This window comes from Argiope bruennichi, chromosome 8 (genome assembly GCF_947563725.1).
Source record: "Argiope bruennichi chromosome 8, qqArgBrue1.1, whole genome shotgun sequence".
Lineage (NCBI taxonomy): Eukaryota > Metazoa > Arthropoda > Arachnida > Araneae > Araneidae > Argiope > Argiope bruennichi.
In genome coordinates, this window is record NC_079158.1 from 22,340,921 (window position 1) to 22,365,159 (window position 24,239).

At 33.2% G+C, this 24,239-nt stretch overlaps 1 protein-coding gene across 1 annotated transcript; it reads left to right on the forward strand.

Moving 5' to 3' along the window:
* The first annotated feature begins 1,999 nt into the window (after positions 1-1,999).
* Positions 2,000-23,973, forward strand: LOC129980595 (phosphoglucomutase-1-like). The gene is made up of 7 exons (XM_056090976.1): positions 2,000-2,245; positions 3,676-3,826; positions 9,018-9,281; positions 12,946-13,136; positions 18,495-18,649; positions 22,239-22,376; positions 23,838-23,973. Exons 1-7 carry the CDS (start codon positions 2,000-2,002, stop codon positions 23,971-23,973), a joined length of 1,281 nt encoding a protein of 426 aa, XP_055946951.1.
* Positions 23,974-24,239: the final 266 nt, after the last annotated feature.

Here is a 24,239-nt window from a genome sequence, read left to right on the forward strand (position 1 = left end):
TCATTTTACTTTCTCATACAGGAAGTATGCAAAGACAAATTAAAAACACGGAGCTCAGTACAAGATCTTTTCGTTTAATGTGCAGATTTCTTTCAATTTTTTAACGAAATTAGAACAGTTTTGGATGATTCTAGGAAAAGTCTTTCTGTTCACCCATTCAAGTCCTTGTAAATGCTCTAACTCAAAAAACATAAATAGCTAATTGGATGAAACTGAGCATTATGATTAGAAATGTAGACTTGTAGGAAAAATGCTCTTTCGTAATCAAAACCTTTAGTGAAACTTGGGAGTCTCATTTGTTTGGAGAAACATATTAATTTAAAATTCCTCCATCGAACTATGGCATTTTATTGCGTTTTACTTGATTGTTTTAAATTTTTATGCCCATCGCCCATTGGACATTTTTTTTATTAAAAATTTTTTTATCTGTATATTTGTGAACAGAATAAATGGCAAACGGGATAATGAAGACGAAAGAAATTTAGTTTGAGTTTTAAAATTAAATTAATAGAACTGTTTGAAGCGGTGAAGTGAGTTCATCGGAGGAAAGGTTTTTGCTTCGTTTTATATGTGTATGCTATCATAATAACTCCAATTGCAGGATAAATAAATAAAATTTGGTTCATGGCCTCGACATCAAAACTGCAGATTTGTATTGACTTTCAGATATAATAAATTATCGGCGAGTAGTTTAATTTTCTTTACTACATGACGGAACTGGAATGCAAACTCAACATATTGTGGTATACGGCTTGGTTAAAGTAAGGAAATTCCTGCCGGGAGTTCAGTATAACTTTAACTGAATCCTGTGCGGTTTAACTTTTTTGTATTAAACAAACAGTTTTAAAATGAGTTTGTATTAAAATGTGCCCTCAAAAATTGTTTTATTTTTCACTAAACAATGACGATCCGAAATTCGATTATTTCTATTAAATTCAGCCTTAACTCTTAGAGGTTAGGTGGTTTAAAATCCGTCCCACCTTTTGCTTAGCTTTCTATGCATGGTGGGATATATTTTAACTCACCTCGAAAAGTTGAAATACTCATTAACATAAGTTTAATAATTAATTTCAAATTTTTCATACAGTTGACAAGTGGCATGTGTCAACAGTAAATGCGTAAATAAATGAAAAAAATGTATACAAATCAAAACGCAACGGTAAATTGTGCATATTGCTATGATTAAGATTAGCGCATTGTGTCATGCAGCGAATTTTTGTCGTTCATAACGATATTTTTTAGTTATTTTAAATGAATAAATTATTTTATAATTAAAAAAAACACAAGTTATTTTATGTTTTACTCTAATTTTAAAGCTCTGAAATATTGGGATTATATTTGTCCCATTCTGTAAAAAAGAACTTATTGATAAGTTATTATTTTTTTTTCTTTTCTTATTTTGAATAATGCTTTATGTTGAAAAATCGAAATGAATGTTTTTTTTTTTTCATTTTTTATTTAAAAAAATGATATGCAATTAGGTTTTTATTTATTTTTTTTCAAAAAGAGGGAACTATCACTTTCAAAAATAGTTTCGACAAAAAAAAAAACAAAAAAAAACGACCTAAGGGAAGGAATTTAGCTCGCGAACAGAAATTTGAATCTTCCTACAAATCTATAACTTGTACATTTAATATGGAATAAGATCCTAACTGAATGGATAGTTTTCGAAAATACGCTATTTTCTGTATAAAACAAAATAAAATTAGGCTCAGAATAATAGTCTATTTCCTGTAAGGCTTATAAATTAGTTCACAGGAAGTAATTTGTCATCTAAAGTGAAAAGCAAGCAATGGATTGTAACTTGCCTACACTGAAAGTTAAACTTTATACCACAAACTGAGCACGAGTCTCTTAAATTTTCATGCAGTAAGCAACAAAACTGAAGAAAGACGCTTTTAATCATCTAAACTTCACTGAAAATTTTGCTTCTTGGAATTCATCGCTCAGAGGCTAATAGTTTATGAAGGTCAATGCTTGATTTCCGAAATATTTATAAATGACTACTGCGGATCTTCAATCAAGAGTCGTTCCTACAGAGGAATTTCCTGAACACCTGTTGTCTAACATATTTTTAAGGAGAAGTACTGATATCTTTTGTGCTCCACACTTTGTGGAACATATAACTCAAGCTCTGCTGTATGCTGTTGACATCCAAGCTGCTACTGTTATTTTGAGCAGCGACGGAAGATACCGTAGCAGAGAAGCGATGGAAAGAGCAGCTCGAATTTTAGCCGGAAATTCAGTAAGTTCTGTAAAAATATCACCGTATTTACTTTACCTTTGCAAGCCATTCCAAATTCCGATTGTATTCGTTTTATTACTTGTAACAAGCAATATAATTCTGTCTCCTAAACATATACACTGTAGAATTTAAAACTGGGTGATTATCAAAAAATTTGATAATAAAATTGTGATGACGAAACTGAAAAATCAGTTCCGAAACCAAATTAACTCTTTTCAATCATTTGCTGCTCAGTTATAGTAATAGATTTGTATCAAATTTTAGACCGAATTCGTCTACGGAATAATTGGTCCATTGGCACGAATACGGCGACTTTGGATTGCATGCATATTTTAGGCTTTAAATTCATATAATTCAATTTTTATATTCATGATCATGATGTTGTTATTTTGATTAGCAACTAAAATTAGTTATTGTGATATGCTTTTAGATCTGTCTATAGATCCCTTTTTTTAGATCTATATTATTTGAATATAGAAAATTATAAGTATTAAAATCCTAAAGTATGCGTGCAATCTAAGGTCACCGTAGCGCCGCCAATGAAGTGTTGCATTATTATGTCCGTCTTTGAGGAAAATAGCTTTAAAATCTAAAAATCAAAATGGATATGGTTTAGTGCAATCTTTGACCAAAAATGTAGTTCTCGATTAAATTTTAATAAAAAGACTTTAGACTTAAATTCGATCGGAAAGACTTAAGAAACTGTTTATCTATCTGTTCAAGTGGACTGTCGTGGTTGAGTTGCCAAGGACCGAACTCGCAACGTTAGGGTTCGTAGCCGTTCGTAACCACTAGACAAAAGTGATTACTCGTGTCCGGAGGTTGTTAACTGGCTTAAAAAGCTACCACCACAGAACATTAAAAAAGCAACTATACCGATCAAATTTTCCAATTATGTGAATTTTTTTATTAATTATAGTAAGAATTATAGATTTATATCAAATTTTAGACAAAATTCGTCTAAGAATTTATGCTGGTTGGATCGCGCCACCCTCGTGGGTACATAAACAGGTGGGGGATCTGCCTCCTCCCATCGAAGACGGGACGTACTTCCTTCGGGAAGGGTTGTGCCGTGGCCCGTGATGGCCCTTGGGACTCAACCACAGTTCTCGCCAATGTTGCTGTTGCGGCGGTCCGGTCATGGAGTATTATTTATCCGTGTGCCTTCGGGCGAGTCGGAGAGTCAGTGATATGACTATTCCTTGTTATAAAGGTTTCAGTACTTTTATCTTAATAGTGGAGCCAACTGCTACCAAACTTGAACATTTACTTTTTTTTTCCCATTGGAACTAAAATTCATATCTGAGTATATAATCCATACTCGTCAAAATTTTGCTGATGCCCCACTATCGAAAAAGTAGTAGAGTCTTTCATTGAAAAAGAATTGCTCATAAGCTTTTTTCTGTTTTAATTTGTCTCTGTCGTCTTAGGTGCGTCGAGTCTTGGTGGACAAGCACTCTTCGTCAAGCGCCGTAGGCTGCCTCCTGAGAGCAAGGCATAGCCACTTTGCCATCATCTTCTCCGGTGGACACCATCCTGCTAAGGAATATCTCGGCATGAAGGTTTTGAGTCCACCTGGAAGTAAATATATTTTTTAAAAATTAACTTCAGCTTTGGCAAATTTCTGTTCCTTTTTTAAAAAATCAAGTCAGATTTGAGTATTAAATTTTAAAATCAAGTTAATTTATCGTCAGATACTCTTCCAATATCCCAATAGCTGTTATAGCTTGAATGATGATCAGAATTTTTTTAAAAAAATATCAGTTAGAAAAGATTTAATAAATAAATAATTCAGTTATTTTTATATAAGTGAAATGAATGACATGTTTTGAAATTATACGAAACATTTATATGATGAATCTCGAAATTTTGAATCATGAGATGGGAAAGGGAGAGATTCGATTGGTCAGAACAAATATGAAAAATATCAGACTTATTTAAAATAATGAAAGTATTAGTTTAGACAAGTTAATGATAAATCGAAAAATTGCATAACAAGTAAAATTCTTATCAGTTGCACTAGTCTTTATTTCCTCTCGGATTTAGTCTATATTATACGTTTTAAAAGCCACAATTAAGGAAGTTTCAATTAAAGGAAATTATGAAATTAAATAATTGAAAAAGTTATGGTATAAAAGAAGTTTATTTTAGTATTGCGATTTCATTTCAAATTTCTTTTATGTATTTGTTTTTGTTGTTTCGTTTAGAATTCATTAGCTTCGTATAATTCTACTTGTTACTTTTTATAAACGTCATGGGACAATATTATAAAGAATATTAAAGGGTTTCTGCTAATAATTATCTATACCCAAAAATATTGCAAATGGCAGAGACACAGAACTGCTCAGATTTGATAGTTCAGTTTTAATTGAAACAATTTATAATTATTTAATAATATGGTTTAGAAGCATTAAATTAATCCATTAACAAAATTATTATATTTAAAAATTTCAAATATGAAATTAAAAAAATAATTCTAAAAAAATTAAATAAGAATATTTTAAACATGGTTTGCAAATTTTATACTTTTACATAAGTGCTAAAAGAAATAATGTAAAACTTTATATCAATTAATATAACTTTCCCCGAATAGTCGAAGCCGCCCGGCCCAAATGTTAGGGTCGTCGCTTGTCAACGATACCGAATACCGGCATCTGACATGCTCACATAGAAATGCCCCAGGCGGTGTTTTGTATTTTCAGGAGATTACAGAAAGCAAAGCGACTGTCAACCAATATATATACATATTTTGACACACATAAGCTCTGACAAAATCTTTATTTCAGTAGTTTATCCTTATTTCAATCATTTAGTAAAAAGAAGCCAAACAAGTTCTGCTATATAAAACACAGAAAGCGGATTCAATAGCAAAATAGTAATACATTTTTACTTTCTCAAGTACATAGTATACGAAAAAAATATTATTATTGTAATTATTATATAGTATATTGCAATCGTCTATATATTATATTATCTATACTTATATAAAGCTCAATGTGTGTGTGTGTGTGTTTTGGCGCTCTACAAAAAAGACCATTTGACCTACAGCTACCAAATTTGGTACATGTATACCTTAGAGGTCGGGAATGTGCACCTGGGGTCCCTTTTTTTGAATTTTTGATTTAGAATTTTAATTATTAATTAAAAACTAACTTTCCCGCCAAAAAATCTTTTCATTTTCCCCAATGCCAAATGAGTAAGGCTACAGTTTTTTCCCCAACAGTAATGTGGCTAGGGTTAACATTTTCCGGCCGATTATTTCAAACGATTCTGTTTATTTTTTTAATGTTTTATGCATTTAAAATTTAGCATTGTTAATGAATCGATCTTTCAGATTCATTCTGAAGTACTTTTGAATTGAAATAACACCGAATAAAGGAAATTAAAAATGTCTAATCTGCATAGCGTTACCCCAACTGACGTAGAAAAATTCACGCATTTGCCTTACAGTAACTGGCGTTGAAAATTCACGCATGCGCATTGTGTTCTGATTGTTGACAATATTATCAACGGATCATTCTTGATTTATATTATTTTTAGGTTAGTTGCATGCTTTTGTAAATAAATTGTACTTATGTTAGTTATATATATTTTTTGTATGTGCTTATAGTTTTAAGTACATCGTTTTTTAAGTAGTTTTTTAAAACCTGTTTTCGACCGATTATTTTAACGATTCATTTTATTTCTTAGTGTTTGATGCATTTAAAATGAAACATTGTTAATGAATCGATCCGTTCATGATGAATCTGAGAAAATTTTGTTGACAAATTATTGAGATATTACATAAATTAAAAAAGATATTCTTTAGTGCCCATAAAGTTTAAACGCTCAGTGACTCTATTATCAGTAATCATATTTAAAAAAAAATGCTTTCTTTCAGTAAAAAATATTATTATATTAATTGCAGATTAATTCTTTGCACTTTAATTTAAAGCATAAATTCCACGAGAGCTAACAGAAAATGAGACAGATACATATTACGTTATGACTGAAGGCCTTTATAATATTATGAGTGAATTATATGACTATCAAAATTTGAAGTTTTAAAATATTTTGATGAAGAATCTATTAAACTAGAAATTGCTTAAAATATTTAATTATTAAAATTTAAACGAACATTAAGATTGGCGAACCGACTGGTCGCCAAAGGAGGCTAGTATCTATATAAGTTAATCGACTATGTATATAATATAGTATATTTTGTATAGAGTATATTGTAATTGTTGGAAAATTCGAACGAGTTTTTAATGAATTCATTCCCTCGTTTAACTATAATAATGTTTTAATAACTTTAAAACGCTTCCAGCTAAACAGATGAAATTTGGTATATAGCCTTAATACCAAATGAGTTCTATCAAACTTTGAACAAAATCTTTTCAGGGACAGTCTGCCTATCCGGCTGTTCGAATATAAGTTAGCAAGGCAGCTACAAAACGAGGAGAGCTAGATAGATAAAGTTTGGCACACAGGTTTAATATCTAAAGTGCAGATAAGTATCAAATTTTGACTCAAATCCAACAAGAGGTTGACCGTCTGTCTTGACTGTATTTTTCATCAGCATGTAAACACGATGACTCAAAGACGCAGTGACTTAAATATATCAAATCTGGTACTGATTTTTTATTTTTTTTATTACAAGTATAGCTTTGTGTCAAATTTTTGTTTCAGTCAGTTGGGAAAAACGCATCTAAAACACTAATTCGATTTTTGGATGCTATTAAACAAACGCCAAGGATTAATCGCCAAATAACTGGCCAAGGATGATACAATAGATTCAGTAAGAATGTTAAATTCATGCCAAAAGTTAATATTTTGTAATTATTGTACACCAATTCTTTACAAGGCATTCTTTGGAATAACATTCTTGTTAGAAAGTTTTAGGGAGATAAATCCAGTTGGTGTTTATATATTGTAACGAATCCGGATTCTCGTTTCCCTACTTAGTCAGTCTAATAGCAAGAAAGAGGAATTTTCAGATTTTCTTAACGGTTGATGAATAGATCATTGATCCCAGATAAACTTGACGATCATTTGGCGACAAAGATGACGATTCTGTATGAAGAAATTTTGGCTCTTTCTTTATTAAGTAACAGTAAGTAAAGGATCTTCTGTAAAATTCCAAGTCCTATAGGTAAATTTATATAAACATGTGTGGCTGAAACTATTCAGTCGATTCTTTGTTTGGAGAATGGTCACATGGGGAGCTAACTATTATTAGATTATAATTTCATTTATCCCATGAAAAAGAAGCGAAAGATTATAACGATATTTTGAAATATTGAGAATTTGATAAGTGTTCATTCAGACTTTGAGTTTTCAGCAATATTAAATGTACGGGATTGCCGTGCATCATAGAATCTGCCTGTCACTGAACACTTCAAATTATTAAACAGACTCCCTACCTAACGAGCAAATCATTTAATGATTGTAATAATTTCAAAATATATTTTTCAGGTAAAGATTTTCAACTCACTAATCTACTGAAAATACTTATGTTAATTACTGAAAATGGATGCTTTTTACTTTCTCCTATACGTAGTATAGGAGAAAGTATTATATATTATGAGAAAGTATAGCATTAAGTATATCGTCAAAAAATTATAACTCAAGATTTTGATGAATCCCCACGTTTTAGATCTTCTAAGTTCGAAAACCCCATTTTGGAATAAGCCTGTCTATCTGTCTGTTGACAAAAATAATTAAAGAAACGCTTAGAGTTAGACTGATGAAATTGGTACGTGGTCTTTGTACCAAATTCCTCTCAAAGTTTGAGCTAAATCTGTTCAGAGGAAGTCTATCTGCCCGGTTGTTCAAATATAATTTCATGTATAGTGTAGACAGCCGGGATAGCCTGGTTGGTAGAGCTTTGGATTCGCGTCTCTTAGGTTCGAACCCCGCCAGCCGAAGATTCTCCGCGTGCTTGGTGGATGACGAGCGTATAAATCTGTCGTGGTCACAAAGTCCTCTATGTCGAGAGTAATTCCAATGGGTCGGTACTGGATCGGGGTGATCGTTTTCTGATTCAGGTCTAAATGACAATCTGTGGAGGAGTGAATGAAATGCGTGAATGAAGTCCGCCCCTTGAAAAGGGTTGTGACGTGTGTGTAGCTAAGTCGTTCTCTTGACCCTAGATGGCGCTACTATAAAAACAAGAGACGCTCCCCCACCGGCTTAAAGTTGCTGTCTTCGTGACAGCGGGCAAGTGCCATAAGAAACAACAACATAGTATAGACACCCGTCAAAGTTTGAACCAGTCCGACAAGGGGATGACCATCAGTCGATCTGCAGAACATTTACTTTCAGAAACATGTAAACATGATAAGTCAAAAAAACGTAATGACTTACATATATCAAATTTTATATGGAATTTTAAAACTACAAGTGTAGTTTTGTGTCAAACATTTGTTCCAATCGGTTGAGAAAAACATGTCTCAAGCACAAATTCGATTTTCGGATACTATTCATTGCATGCCAGAGATTCATCGCCAGATAATTCGTCAAGGAAGTGACGATGGATCCAGTAAAAATGCTAAATTCTCGCCAAAGGTTAATATTTCGAAATTGTTCTACCAAAGGTTTATATTTAATACCAATTTCATACAAGGCATTCTCTGGGATAATACCTTTATTAGAGAATGTGCGAGAAAGTTTTTGGGAGACCCCCCCCGCAATGGTACTTTTCAATCTTTTACTATACTTAAACAATTTATTCACACCGTTTTTCATAGTGAAAAGATGAAAAAAATTAAATAATCGTTCTTTTCCTTCGCAGTTCCAATGCGCAAGGAAGTTTTAGATAAAGCTAACAAGATAGCTCGCACCTTGGAAAGTTACCACACTTGCGAGAATCTCAGCGTCGATTTTGAAGGGAATGTGACAGCGAATTATTGTGTCTCGGAGAAACCTTTCACTGTACAAATGGTGTCTTCTGCTCCACTTTATGCTGAAGTCATGAGTCAGATGTTTCATTTTACTTCGCTGAAGAATTATCTGAAGAAAAATTCAATAACGATCACTGTCGACTGTTCGAATGGTGGTAAGTATTTCTTCTTCCTTTTTATGTTTGTTAGACGTAGTTTAATGCATTAACCCTTCACACTTGGATGCCTCCTCTCAGACATCATTCAAGACTGCGTATCGCTTTGACGTTTTATTTATTTATTTTTACTTTCTAGTATACAAAGTATTGTAATCGCCTGAGATCAAAATCATCTCTAAGTTTTAGATCTCCATGAGTTTGAAAAACACATTTTTGGAAAAATTATTTTCTGGGACAAAGATAATAACTCAAAAATTCTTTGAGCTAAATGGATGAAATTCGATATGCGATCCTCAAACCAGATTTGTAGATTTTTATCAAAGTTGGGGCAACATCCATTCTGAAAAGTCTGTCTATCCGACTATTCGAATATAAGTTAACACGATAAATACATAACGAAGAGAGCTAGATAGATAAGATTCAGTACACATATTTAACATCTATAGTGTTGACACTTATTGAATTTAGCCAAATCCAACAAAAGGTTGGCCGACTGTCGCATGTGCTTTTAGAAGCATGTAAACGCTATATCTCAAAATCGCAATGATTTAAATGCATCAAATGTGGTAAGTGATTTTGTAACACAACACAATATATAATAAACAATATTTATGAAGTATAATTTGGCGGGAATTTAGTACTTTTACTGACTCCTCGCAGTTTTTTTGACGAAAAATCCTTGGTATTTAGCAACAAACGCCGAAAAATTGAATTTATGTTTCAAACGCGTTATTTTTTTCCATCCGATTGAAACCAAGATTTCTAATAACAAGTAAATTCTTATTTTTTTCTTGGGGGTCGGATGGAGGGGAGTGTTTCACTTTATTGTCTCCTACGGATAAAAGTAAAAATTTTAAAAATAAATTTTAAGACAAATGAAACGAGCCTGTGACTTTAATGCTACGATTTTTCTGACGATGTAACAATAGCTTTTCTGACGATGTAACAATAAAAAGATCTTTAAAGATCTTTTTAAATATTTTTATGCAATCCTACTAATTTTATATAGTGTTATAGTTCTTTCTATAGGTGTTTGTGAAGCAATTGACTGAGCGATGAATGTATTTATCGCGCCAAGCGTTATGGCGAGCGACGGCGAGTTGTTGCTGTTGCGTCAAGTGAGTCTGACGACTTTGGTTGCTGCGGTTAGATGGCGCCACAACAGCTGTTTGAAGGTTGAATGAAGATTGCGTTTGTTTGTTCATAACCAGAGTCACCAATGTGGAGATTGCCTGAGCGGGAAGCGAATTTCTACGAGCGAGGATCGAATCTGCGACGCTAGGATCGGTAGCCGCGTAACGTAACCACTAGACAAAAGTGATCACCAATGTTGAGAGGCGTTGACTGGCTTATGAAGCTTGCGCCACATTTGTAATCACGTTCAAACGGAAAACTTCAGTGCACTAAGTGAAAATGAAGTGACGCTTACGTTTTTCCTGAAATATTTTCTTAAATGTGGTTTTTTTTTAGAACTTTATATACATTTTGTTTGTATTGGAGATGAGGTAAAATCCCAGTTTAGTGTGCCTCTTATTTCACCAAGGATGCGAAAAATATAAAGTCGCCAATCAAGATGACTGACCATATAAATAATGCTATGAAACATTTACAGTTATCCACCACTTTTATTAAAGTTATGAGATTTATTGATCACAATTGTTTAATCTATAAACACGTCTTTTTGAACCCTTATTGTAGACAATTGTAGAAAATCCTTTGAATTCTGAAGGAAAGAACTTTTGCACGCAGGTTGAGTCAGTCTGTATTTTAAACTATAGAAGAAAGTTGAAGGAATAATTACATATTCGGTTTAACTAATTCTTCATTGGAAAAAGTAACGATTTCCATTAAAAAAAAAAGACAGAAGTTTTCAATGAGACAAACATTCTTTCGGCGCCATATATATTTCGAAATGTAAACATCGAATTTGCAAATACAGTAACCCTCATAATATTTGTGATCATAATATTTATGATTATCCTAGTCATCAGACATCGGATTATTGAACACTTATAAACTTGTGGAATAATCACGGGAAATAACACAATGTTTTATTAGCAGTAATAATACTTCCGTTTATAAAACACAACTTCATAAATGGATGTTTATTTGTTTTATGGATGTTTATTTGTTGCTTATGTTTAATTTTCAGTTCTTACAAAATTATTGCAATAGATGTACAACTCAACAAGCGAAAAAAACTGTAAACAAATTAGTATTAGGTTTACTAGGAAAGTTATTCTGCTTGCTTTTTTGGGTTACCATATTGGCGACAAACTCCTGGCATGCTAAACTAGGATTCAAACAGATTGCACCTGTAGCCACAGTAACTTCCTTCTCAGAATTCCTAATTCATTGAATTTAACTTTTATCTATTTAAACTTCTCGTACATAGGTAGAGGAAGAAAAAATAATATCTTCAAAAAGTCAAAGTTGAGGATTTTGAAGAATTTGTAGCGGTTTGTAACGAGCTAGGATAGAACCTGAGACCTTGTGGTTCGCAGCCCAGTAACATGACCACAATACAAAAGCAATTGCTCGTGTAGCGTAGCTGTTAACTGGCTTATAAGCTTTCACTACAGACTCTCCCTCCAGTGAGTCGGAGGTGAGACGAAGGATAGGGCTGTTGAGTGGTGATGTATTAACTATTGAGTCTAATGTGCCTGTACCCATTAGAGTAGCACCAAGCGTTATGGCGAGCGTGTGTGGGTGAAAGGTTGCTGTTACGTCAAGTGAGTCCGACAGCTTTGTGTTGCTGCGTCAAGTGAGTCTGACGACTTTGATTTGCTATGGGGAGATGGCGCCACAACAGCTGTACGAAGATTGCATGTTCAAATCCCGTCCGGGTCACCAATGTAGCAGTTTGTGATGAGCGAGGAAAGAACCTGGGACCTTGTGGTTCCCAACCGAGTAGCATGACCACAATACAAAAGCAATTGCTCGTGTAGCGTAGCTGTTAACTGGCTTATAAGTTTTCACTACAAATTTTTCACTTTTTTTGACCTCCCAGAGACAAAAGGTATTTTCAGAATACTACCTATCTGTGAATTCGATTTCGAAAAATTACAACTAACTAGGGAATAAAATTTGGTATGTGTCTTTGCACGTAAATCAGAGATGTCTGTTAAATCTGGAATAAAATCAAATGTTAGACTTCTGTTTACTGATATGTACATATACTCATGTGTATGTGTACATGAATGTGATAACTGAAAAATGGAACAAGACAGATCTTAAATTTTAGTATGTGGGCTTCAAGCTAGCAATGTATATCAGAGCTAAATGTTTGATCAAACTAATCTATGGAACAAAATAAATGTTCTAAAATGCACATAATATTCTCTTCATTACACACGACGAAACTAAACACAAAATGAGTCGTAATCCTTAAGTATACGAGATGACCGAAGGAATAACATACAGGTTTTCCTTTCGATTTTTTTTTTGAATTCGTTTTTTTTTTTTTTTTTTTCATTGTCAGAATACATCTCTATTCAATTCTACGGTCGTCTGTAGAACCATAAAAAAAAAATTCCTGATCTACTAGCAAACATCTGTTTATGACAATGCTTAACAAATATAAATGCATTAGGAGATTAATTTTCATCGATATAATCCTAATTCATTTATTATTATTATTATTACTTATCTGTGTTGCTAGTGACAGGTCCGATTGTATTGGATATTTTGAGAAACCGATTGGAAGTTCCTGAAAAGAACATTCTGCACAAAAATTCGCTCGAAGATTTTGGGGGTTTACCGGCAGATCCGAATCCATCTTCCAGAGAAGATTTCTTGGAGTTTATCAGTGAGAATAAAAGTGACATTGGGATCGTCATCAGTCCCGATGGAGTACGCTTATTTTTATTCCTATCTTATAAATATATTTACCTTTTATATTTCAAATATATATATAGGGGTGTAAAGATTCCTTTTAATGCTCAAAAAGCCCAAAAATATATATAAAATTGTTATAATTCCTAAAAATTAAGGTGAGAATTTTTGCTTTTAACTGACTATAATAATTATCGTCTAACAAAATTATGGAGGCGATATTTTTCAGAATGGCGAGTCTGATTTATAACAGCCCAAAGTTTGGGAATGAAACATAATTTGAAATCCAAAAGCTTGCTAAAGGATATAAATAAGATTTAAAATTATGTGGATATAAAATTTAACGTTTAAATAAAATTTTCTAATAGAAGAAAGAGCAAAATGCGATAATGAAAAGGGTATTGTCTTTTTGATAGTTCATTTTTACTTATTACTTATCTTTTTTAGAGAAGTAATATTCATGATAAATCTTTCAATATCGATTAAATTTTGATACCCAATAATTCTGCAATTTATAGAAATAGAGCTTCTTCCTTTTTATTAAGCCATATAATTTCTTATTTGAATAATTGTATAGAAATTATTTAATTTCTAAATGAATAAGATTTCATGCCTAAATTTTCAAGGTTTTCGAATCTTGGGAAATGAATAAAAATTTAAAACCTTCAGCATCATTACATTTTATTTTTCATTAAGTGTTACTCAGGTTATTATTTACTTCAACTTCACTTGGCTAGACATATCATCTATATTCATCAAGAATATTAAAGAAAAAAAAAGAGTTATTTTCTCAGGAGATTTAAAAGAAATGTTAAATTGTGTTCCAATCGCTTTTAGAGTAAAGTCTATAAACAGAAAAAAATTAGCATATCTAGTGTATTTAGTTTAGTTTAGTTATATTAACGTCCCGTTTGAAGCAACACAAGGGCTATTTTGGTACAGACCTCGTAATTTTGATCAGATGACGAGGAATATACCTGAGCTGGCACCCCCCTCTCCACACCACACCAGCGGGAGGACATTTGGTCATGACGGATTTAACGTGCAACAGACCCCCTCACACGACGGTTCTCCGGTGGAATAGGGTCTCGAACCTGAAACGCTCCGGCTCCGAGCCGAGACCTTACCACCAGGCCACCGCGGCCCATATCTAGTGTATATCACTTTATAAAAACTTAATTTAAAATTAAGAATAACTGATATCCAGCCCTCTGTACTTATAACATTACTATATAAATTTCAGAGTAAATTTCTTTGTGTTTAAAAAAAAATTAAAGATGTGCTTGATTAAGTACTTATTTTATATGTATCATACATTTTCTTTCTTCAAATAAGCTGTAATTATTTCATAATAGTAGCACGATATAAAAAACAGAGGTAAAAAACTATAGAAGTGATTATCCTAAAAACAGGAAGATTTGTCTCCCTAAAATGTCCTTCATACTCTCAAATAAAGGTGTTAACCATTTCTTCTCGCATAAAACTGCACACTTTGGGCAAGACCGTAAATGTCAAGATTACTCAAATATTTATTTTCAAAATTGAACATGTAAAAATTGTGGATTTCGTAGTGAAAAAAAAATCGGTACTTATTTATAATTACCACATGGTCGAACAATAGTTACGAAAAAGCCTATTAGCTTGCGATGTTTGGCAACCTTTTTTTGCTATTTATCACTGAACTGCAGTTAATACACAAGTATCAGAAAGCGGAATATAGGCTTTGAATATATTCGGCTAATATGCAAAACATATAATATATGTTTTGTTCCCTTACCGATTGAAATCAAAATTTCATTCAAGTTCCGCATTCTTGAGTTACTTTTACATGCATGTGAAAATTACGAGCGATAGATGGTCAACCCTTTAATAGATGTGTAAACCTGTTATAGGTATGTTATAATGGAAAAGTTTTTTTTAAAATTCTAAAATAAAAAAGTCTCTCTCATTAATGTATTACCTCGATATATTTGAAATCTCTTATCTTAACGTTGCTTTCTTTATAAATTAATTGGTTAACATCTCTTGTTTCAAAAAATGTGATGTAATTATTCAATTAAGAATTCATCGAATAATTGAGATATTTATGGATTGTGTGTCATTTTTCTTTCGAATTGGAGTGCCATTGAAGGATTTAATTTCAGCTTATCAGTCGATCCCTTTAAACTTACGGACACGACCATGAACGGGTTAATGTCAGTTGAAATACAAAGGTTTTCCGTTCCATGGTTCCTGAAGTCAGGTTTTGAACGAGAACAAACTACAAACATTTTTTTCATGCTCGAATAGGAGCACATACTACGTATCACTAACTACCTTTCATTATCTCTACTAAAAATATAGATGAATGTATGTGTAAGTCGATGCTGTACAATTTGATCTACCAAAAATGGCACATATATAATCTTAGAGGATGCGAATGTGCACATCGGAGCGATCATCCTTTGATTTTTATTAGAATTTTAATTCGAATAAAAATTAAATTGAATTTTGGCATTTTTTCTTGATAACTTCCAAAAATATTATGGCAAAAAAAAAAAAAAAAAAAAAAAAAATCAACTTTTTAAAATTTCAAAATTTTTTATTTTAAAGTTCCAAAATATTAGTCTTGCATATTGAAATAATAGTCTTACAGTCTTGCTGAAATTGATAACTAAAGAAAATCTTTCTTTTGTCTAATTTCCAACAATAGATTACATTTTTGCCATAAAATCTAAGCCGCTTTCATTGTCTCTTAAAATATCTGATCGCGTGATTTTCTTCCAGTACTTACACTCAAAGATTACGGATTTTGCTTAGTATCTGTGTAGTTTACGAGACGGATAAAAAAGTGAAGTCACAATACCGTGAAATGAATAAGATAGAGGAGCCACGCATTTACATTTTTAATAATGCCATGAATGGATTTTTAATGTTACTGGTTTATGTACTGGTTATCTTTGTTTCTATCTTACTGGTTACGAACATACACTGAGCAGAACATATATAAGACAATTAAAGTAACACATCTTGAACATCCGGCGGTTGCGCGGTATCATGAAAATGAAGCTATATCTAAACGATTTCACTGAAATGAAAGGTAATCAATGTCCCCAACGAATCAGATAGTCTTGAAAGGCGATAACTCAACAATAAACTTAGGCAATATCAAAGATTATGAAACATTACTTTTACGCGAAAGTTCATTTATATTCCTTCATTTATTCCGAAGCACTTAGAAATAACATTTTACCTTAATTTAGAAAAATACCTTCTTACAATTCCTGAACAATCTTAAATATATCAAATTCAAGCAATTAAAAGCATATCACACATTCTTGCTATGATTTCACTTTCTCGTATATATATATATATATATATATATATATATATATATATATATATATATATATAGTATAGAGAAATTATAGCAAATGGTGAAAAATTCGAATTCAATATTTTGACGAATTCTCCACGTTTCAAATGTTCCTGAGTTCGAAAAACACATTTGTGGAAAATGTCCGTCTGTCTGTGACAAAGATAACTCAAAACGCTTTGGTTGGACTGTTGAAATTCGATATATAATCTTTACACAAAATTTCTATCAAATTTTAAGTAAAATCTGTTCAGAAGAAGTCCGTCTGTCTAACAATACGAATATAATGTTACGAAATTTCCGGGGTTCGTTTGGATAGTGGGAGTTATATGGTGTAGAGAACGCTCAATCACCAGGCGGCAGTAGAAAATAAAACAACGACGTTTATTTACACGAAGACACACAGGACAGCACAAAGATGACAACTATATACAGCACAGAAGACGATTATCTTCAGCGGAGACGTGCAGCATGCAACACATACACAGCAGCATGCAACAGCATACACAGCAGCTCTACTCCGTCGCTGCTCCGCTAGTCCCTGGAAGACGAGTTCTTCACCGTCGCTTCCGACTACTCTTCGACTCCACTGGTCCACGACCCAATTCACCGTTGGCTCACAACTACGACGACTGCACTGGTCCACGACTCTGGTTCACTACTACTCTGCTCTGCTCTGTCGCTTCCGACTTCTCCTCAATTCACCACAGCCCGGCAGCTGCGGGTGCTTCCTTTTATAGGTCTCAGGAGGCGGGTCTAGACGCCTCTCAACCAATCAGGAACGTTCGAGGCGTATCTCCGTTCCTGCTGGACGGAACGTGAAAATTCTCGATGTTTCGGGTATTATCTATTTTGGCGCCAAAGTCGCCAAATTCGTCGCCAAGCTCCGGGACCTCCCATGGAGCCAACTATCCGGGAAAGCCGCATCGGAGATTCGTAACAATAAGTTAGCACGATAATTATAAAATGAGCTAGATGCATAAGATTCGGTGCATGGATTTAACATTTATAGTGAAGACACCAGTCAAAATGTGAAGCAAAACAAATAAGGGGTTGACCATCTGTCAGTCTTCATTTTCAAAAACATATAAACGCGATTATTCAAAAACGCAATGACTTAAATAAATGAAATTAGGTATGTGATTTCTTACAAGTGTAAGTTCAATCGATTGATAAAAAGCTGTCTAAAGCAGAAATTCGATTTTCGGATTTTGTTAACAGCATGACAGGGATGGATCGCCAAAACACTCGCCAAGGATGACATGATAGATTCTAAATTCACGCTAAAAGCTAATATTTCGTAACTATTGTACACTAGGATCTTGCAAGATGTTGTCAAGTGTGACAAAGATCACTCAAAAACGCTTTGAGCTGGATGGCGGAAATTTGGAATACGGTCTTTACACCAAAGTAGCAGATTTCCAACAAAATTTGAGTGAAATCTGTTTAGAGGAAGTTCGTCTATCTGGCTGTTCGGATATAAATTAACAATATGATTAGAAAAAAAAGAGAGAGAGATTGATTGATAAAATTCTGCACGAAGATTTAACATGTAGAATGTAGACACCTGTTAAATGTTGAGCCAAATCCAACTAATGGTTGACTGTCTGTCGATCTGTACTTTTAGCAACAACTTGATAATTCAACTTGTAAACTTGATAATTCAAAAATGCAATGGCATAAATAGATCAAATTTGGTACGGGATTTTGTGACTACAAGTGCAGTTCTGTGTCAAATTTTTGTTTCAATCGATTGAGGTCTAAAACACATATTTAAATTTTTTGGATATTGTTAATGCATTCCAAGGGTTATCGCCAAAAAAACTCGCCTCTGATGGATTCAGTAAAACTGCTAAAATCTCGCCAAAAGTTAATATTGTGCGCCAATGTCATACAATGCGTTCTCTGGCATGAGAAGTTAATTAAAGAGTATGCAAACAAGTTTTGTAAAAACTACCTTACACTGATTTAAATAAGTGAATTGGGCATACAATTGTAATGTGGATATTCTTTGCACACAGAGCCGCTATTTGATGGTCGGAGAAGGTGGATTCATTGTCTCTCCTTCGGACACTTTGGCCATCATCGCTGACCAGAGCTTGTGCATTCCGTTTTTCCAAGAGAACCCTCTGAGAGTAATGGTGTGCAGCATCTGTACCTCTCAAGCACCTGACAAGTATTGATTTCATTATTGAATATTTCCCCATTAGAATTACTTTTACTTGTCTGTATGTATAAAACGCTAACGTTCGTGGTAAAGAAATCGTTTTTATTACAAATTGTCGAATGGCAACAATCAAATGTAAACAAAACACTATGCACTTGGTTCAAAGCCTCGCTAATGAAGAGAACTGAAAAATATTATTGGAAATGCTCTGGATAAGGTTCCATTAAAACTCTTTTCACTCAGAAGAAAGAATTTGTTAAAAAAAAAAATAGACATCAAATAAAGTTTAAATGGACGCTAGAGTAGATTCAATCATTGTCAGATGGGTAAGCCATATCACTGACTCTCCGACCCACCAGAAGGCACATGGATAAAGAAAGCTGAATGACCGGACCGCCGCAACAGCAACACTGGTGGGAACTGTGGTTGAGTAATAAGGACCATCACCGAAAAGAAGTACTTCCTTTCCCAAAGGAAGTACTTCTCGTCAACGATGAGAGGAGCCAGATTCCCCAACTTTTTGTGTACCCTCTAGGGTGGCGAGATCCAACCACCATACCGGAAGCATCTCATCCTCTTTTCGAGGTGCCCCCCTCCCGGGTTTTTTTGTGAGATGGCTATGGATTACCAATGAAAATTGTTAGTGAAATCTTTTATTATAATTTCTCACAAAAAATTTTCTTGTATCAACTTAAAGTTCAAAAAATTACCTTTTTGATTATATCAGTTTCATTTTTCCTTTCTTTACAATGCCTACTTTAATTTTTATTAAAAAATGAATGTAAAGCGGAATTTGTAACAATATTCAATGTTATGAAAATCAAATTCTATCAAAACATTAACCATCGTGTGCTTTTACCGATGTTAAAATCAATAAATGTTTTGAGTGGGGGGGGCATTCATTTTGAAGTAGGTTTTTCACTTTCGCGTTTATTTCATAGTACGTACGTTAACATGTGCTTTTTAATTTATATGCATTTTTTTGAATAGGTTATTGAAATCCCTCTTTTCAAATAAAAAGACGACTTTTAAAAAGTATGCATTTCATATCGCAATTAAACAGCCCATAAAGTCAACAATCTGGGTTAATAAATAGGTCGCCAAAGTCGGCTAGTTAATGAGTCATTTACCATATATTACTTCCTTTTGAATTTTAAATATTGTTAAATATTGTGATCTTTATATTAAGTACTTTACCTTTTGCCTTTATCTGTCGTAATCGTATTAATAATTCTTAACCGCTTGATTATTTTGTTGAGCCTTCACATATTTACCCAGAAATCACTACGAATTACCCGGAATACTACTTAAATTTCACTAATTTACAAATGCCAAACATTACAAGCGCTGAGACAAGAAGTCAGCAGGAGAATTTTAACATTATTAATAACAAATAAGCTCTTAGTTTGGTAGTTTTCTCTACTATCTGATTTGATAAGATCCTAGTTTCGGAACTATTTATTCTACGAAGAATCTCTGGCTTATTTTAAATGTTTGCGGATTTCATGTATCAAATTATAATGTATATGAAGGACTTAATTTTAATTGAATTGAGAAACACGGTTATGAGATGCAAAAAACGCCAGTGGGCACAACAATTTAAACGGCTATCAGAAGCCCTTTTTTTATAACGCCATTCTTTCAAATGTTTTAATTATTGACAATGTATCTAAAATTGACTGTTTTTAAAAGATGACAATTATTTATTTTCCTTATGCTAGAATGACAAGCACAGATTTTTTTAGCTAGTCTATTTTTTAAAAAAATAAATGAACGTCGTTGTATTTTAATCCATCTTGTGTTTTGGCTCATTTGCTTTACAAAAATCATAAAACCTTTTTCCACAGTATATGCAGAATGTTAATTATGTTAAACTAAGGGGCTTTGCTCCCTGGTCACTTATCTCCATGAAATGCTCATACTTAACCTTGTGGTTGGAGTGTCTAGCTGTCTCTCTGTTTACGCAGGTTGGAGCCCCGCTCTTGATATTCATTTATAAAAATGTCCCACTGGGAGGGGGGGGACCTCGTCATTGAAGATGAGAAACTTCCAGGATGGTTATTGGGTTTCTCCACCCTTGTGGGTGCTCGAAAAGGTGGGGGTCTGGCTCCTCAAATCGATGATGGGACGTACTTCCTTAGGGAAGGATTGTACCATGGCCGGTGACGGCTCTTAGGAATCAACCACAGTTCCCGCCAACGTTGCTTTTGTTGCGGTCCGGTCATTCTGTGCGTTTTCCAGCGGATTGGAGTAGTCAATTTTGAAAAAAAAAAAACGATTCTGAAGCGTAAGTGCAAGAAAAATGTACATCGAAGTATATTTAGCAAGTAAGCCTCCACACGTTTTGGAAAGAGGGAATAATGGGACTTCCGAAATGGAAGAAGATGATAGAGCTGTATAGTTCATATATAAAGCGGTAAAGCAATCTTAGATAAGAAATATCATATTGTGTCAAAAAGGAAAGGAGCATGCATTTTACACTTTTACAACAGTTGGAATCAGGAGTCATCACAAATTTAAAATTTTATTTCAAAACAAATTCCCTTTATCTAGCTCTTCAGATTTTTTTTTTATTTATTATGTTCACAGCAAGAGATATAAATAAATCCACAAATTATTTTTTCTGATGGAGGAAATCTCAAATCTTTTCTTATTTTTAGTTTTTCAAAAAAATAAATAAATGAGAAAGTAAAATAATTAATTGAAATGTGTATCAATGATAAATTGCATTTGATTACTGTATGATGATAATGCAGTACACTTCCGCGTATCCGGCCTAATGTGGCAAAGGACAGGCCGGATAAATAAATCTGGATAAGCCGGAGTTCTCTGAATTCATTTCTTTGACCACCAATACCAGAAGACAAAGTTTTTATACCAAAACTCACTGTTATAATATGCATTTTCTCACTTTTTACTGGGTACTAAGCCCTCCATTTGTTTCAAACCACGTAGAATGTGAACGCGGCCGCGGCCCTGTGAAACATAGAAGCAGTTGCCGATAACATATCAAGTTAAATTAGAAAGCTCTGTACTGGTAGTTTGTATATGTTTATATACTGCATTGCAAGAATTTATTAGATAAAAAGTCAGTTAAAGGATATAAATTGCTCATATTTTAACATGAATTCTGTACATTTTACTGTAATATACTTAAAAAACATTAAGCATACCCCATGAAAAATTTACAAATCCTGTACATACTGTTTAGTTATAATCAGGAACAGCGGCAACATTTGAGGTCCGTTAAACAATGAACAACGAGCAGAATGCTGCTCTTTTCCTGTCACAACTTGTATTTTGTACAATACACGTAAGAAGATCGTAGCAGACGCCCGCTTCCAATGCCTTGGCAGTGTTGCCAATGCAATGTCTTGCCTTCCTCAGTTAATTACGACAAAGAAACCTAGGCCAGATAGTACGGAAGCCGGATAGTCACGAACCGAATACTCGGAAGTGTACTGTAAAAGGATTTTGAACTTTATAAATAATGTAATTTTTCATTTATTTATAAATAATATATATATTTTTTTTCTTTTCTATAAATGAATCTCTTGCTTGATTCTTGATGCCTTCCAACACATCCTCTGTTGAACAGAGTTGCGAAGTATTCTTCCTTGCTGTGTTTCGTAGACCTACCAGGTTGGGCGACTTTTGCCCCTGCCATGCTGCCTGCTGCAAACAATTCCATGGTGTTTGGAGAAGAATGCTCGGCGGTGGGAGTGAGTTCTTGCAAGTACAGTTGGTTTCTATCAAATACTAATCTCTGTAAGAGTTAAGTCCATCAAAGAAGTAGACAAATCGTATAAGATTTTTTAATTATTATTATTATTTCTTAAATTTTATGAAACTGAAGTTCTTATGCAACCCTTTGAATTTTTAATTTTCAATAAATGTTAACATTCAGAAATATTGCATTCAGCATTGCTCCATTATGGTAATTTTATTGCATTCTTATTTTTTTCTAAATTTATATCCAAAAATAAAATAAAATAATTTTAATCTTAAATCTGAAAGTGAATATTTATCTGATTTGCTTTGATATGAGGTAAAAATAATTTATTGTCTCTAAAGATATCAATATAGAAACAATTATACTGTAGTAAACGTAACTTGATAAATCAATTATTCAAACTTGAAAGATTTTTTTTTTCAAAAATCAAATTTAATTATGTTTTAAATGGATCTTTTTTCAGTCAATTTCCAGTAGATAAGATTTTATTAATTAATTAGACTTTAACTTCAATGGTACTGCATCTTTTATTTTGGCTTTAAATAACGTGGCAATATATATATATTCCTTACTTATGGAAAATTCAAAGCTTTTACTGTACAAAATTTGAGTGGAAGACGCAAATTTTTTCTAGCATGGTGTGAAAAGCAAGTCTATTTCTTAAATACCGATATCTGGAAGATTAATAAACAGAATAAAAGTTGCTTCCCAGTATTTGTTATCTGAAAATAAGAAATCGGGGCTAACTAGTAGAATCGATAGTATATATTGTTGCGGAATTGTACTGTTAATTTAGCATAATAAGCCGAATAATGAAAAATTAAGTTTTTCCCCTCGAAAAATTCGACACCTAGGTAATAGAGATCTGTCGAACTTTGTACAAAGGAAAACATTTATAGAAATTAACAATTCTCAAGGAAACAACAGATCCCTAATTAAATAACTACACAATCAAAGAGCATTCGGCATCACGAACTAACAATGCAATCAGTACTTCAAAGAGAGAATGACTCAATGTTCCAATTTCTCGAGTTTATAAGGTTTTTCCGACAGGATGCAGTGCCATATGGAATTTTCTAGAAGAATCTCCTGCTTTTGGTTCATAATAAAGATAGGGTCATAATTCTTCAATTTTCCGGAGCTTTCGTCATTGAAGTTGCCTGTTTTTTGTCGTGTCACTAAATTGTGAAAGGAAAAACTTGAGGAAAGGGGAGAGAGTTATTAAATCATTCATTCAGCATCCATTAAAATTCTGTAAATCTTTCTTTTCAACTGCGGGGTTAATATAGATGGGAAGTGGTATCACGGATTTGTATCGATATTATAATATAAAATACCAAATATTTTCGTATCAAATATCAAATATTTTCGTAAATAACAAAGAATCTTTGGTTTATTCATCATCTTTTTATGCTAAGCATTGAAACGTTCATTCAATAAATCATTTTAGCTAATTTTTTTCAGCTATTCTGGTCATAAAGATGCGGTTTGGACTTTGTTAGCTTGGTTATCCATTTTAGCGAATACGAGGAAAAGTATCAAAGAAGTCGTGCAGGAACATTGGAAAAAATTTGGAAGAAACATTCTGAATAGGTTGTAAGAACTCCCAAATTTTAAAATTTACAAACTTGGTTTGCATAATTTATAAATACTTAATATATCTTGCAGGTTAGATTTTGAAAATCTGTCTTCAACCTCACTTGATTCCTTTATGAATTTTTTCAAGGATACATACACTATCCGTCTGAAGAAAATAAAATCTGGACATTTCGGAAACGTCACATTCCATGACCCGTTTAGTATGAATTCCAGCCTCCAAATGGGTGACGCTCAAGTAAAGGAGATGACTTCTTTTAACTTATTCAA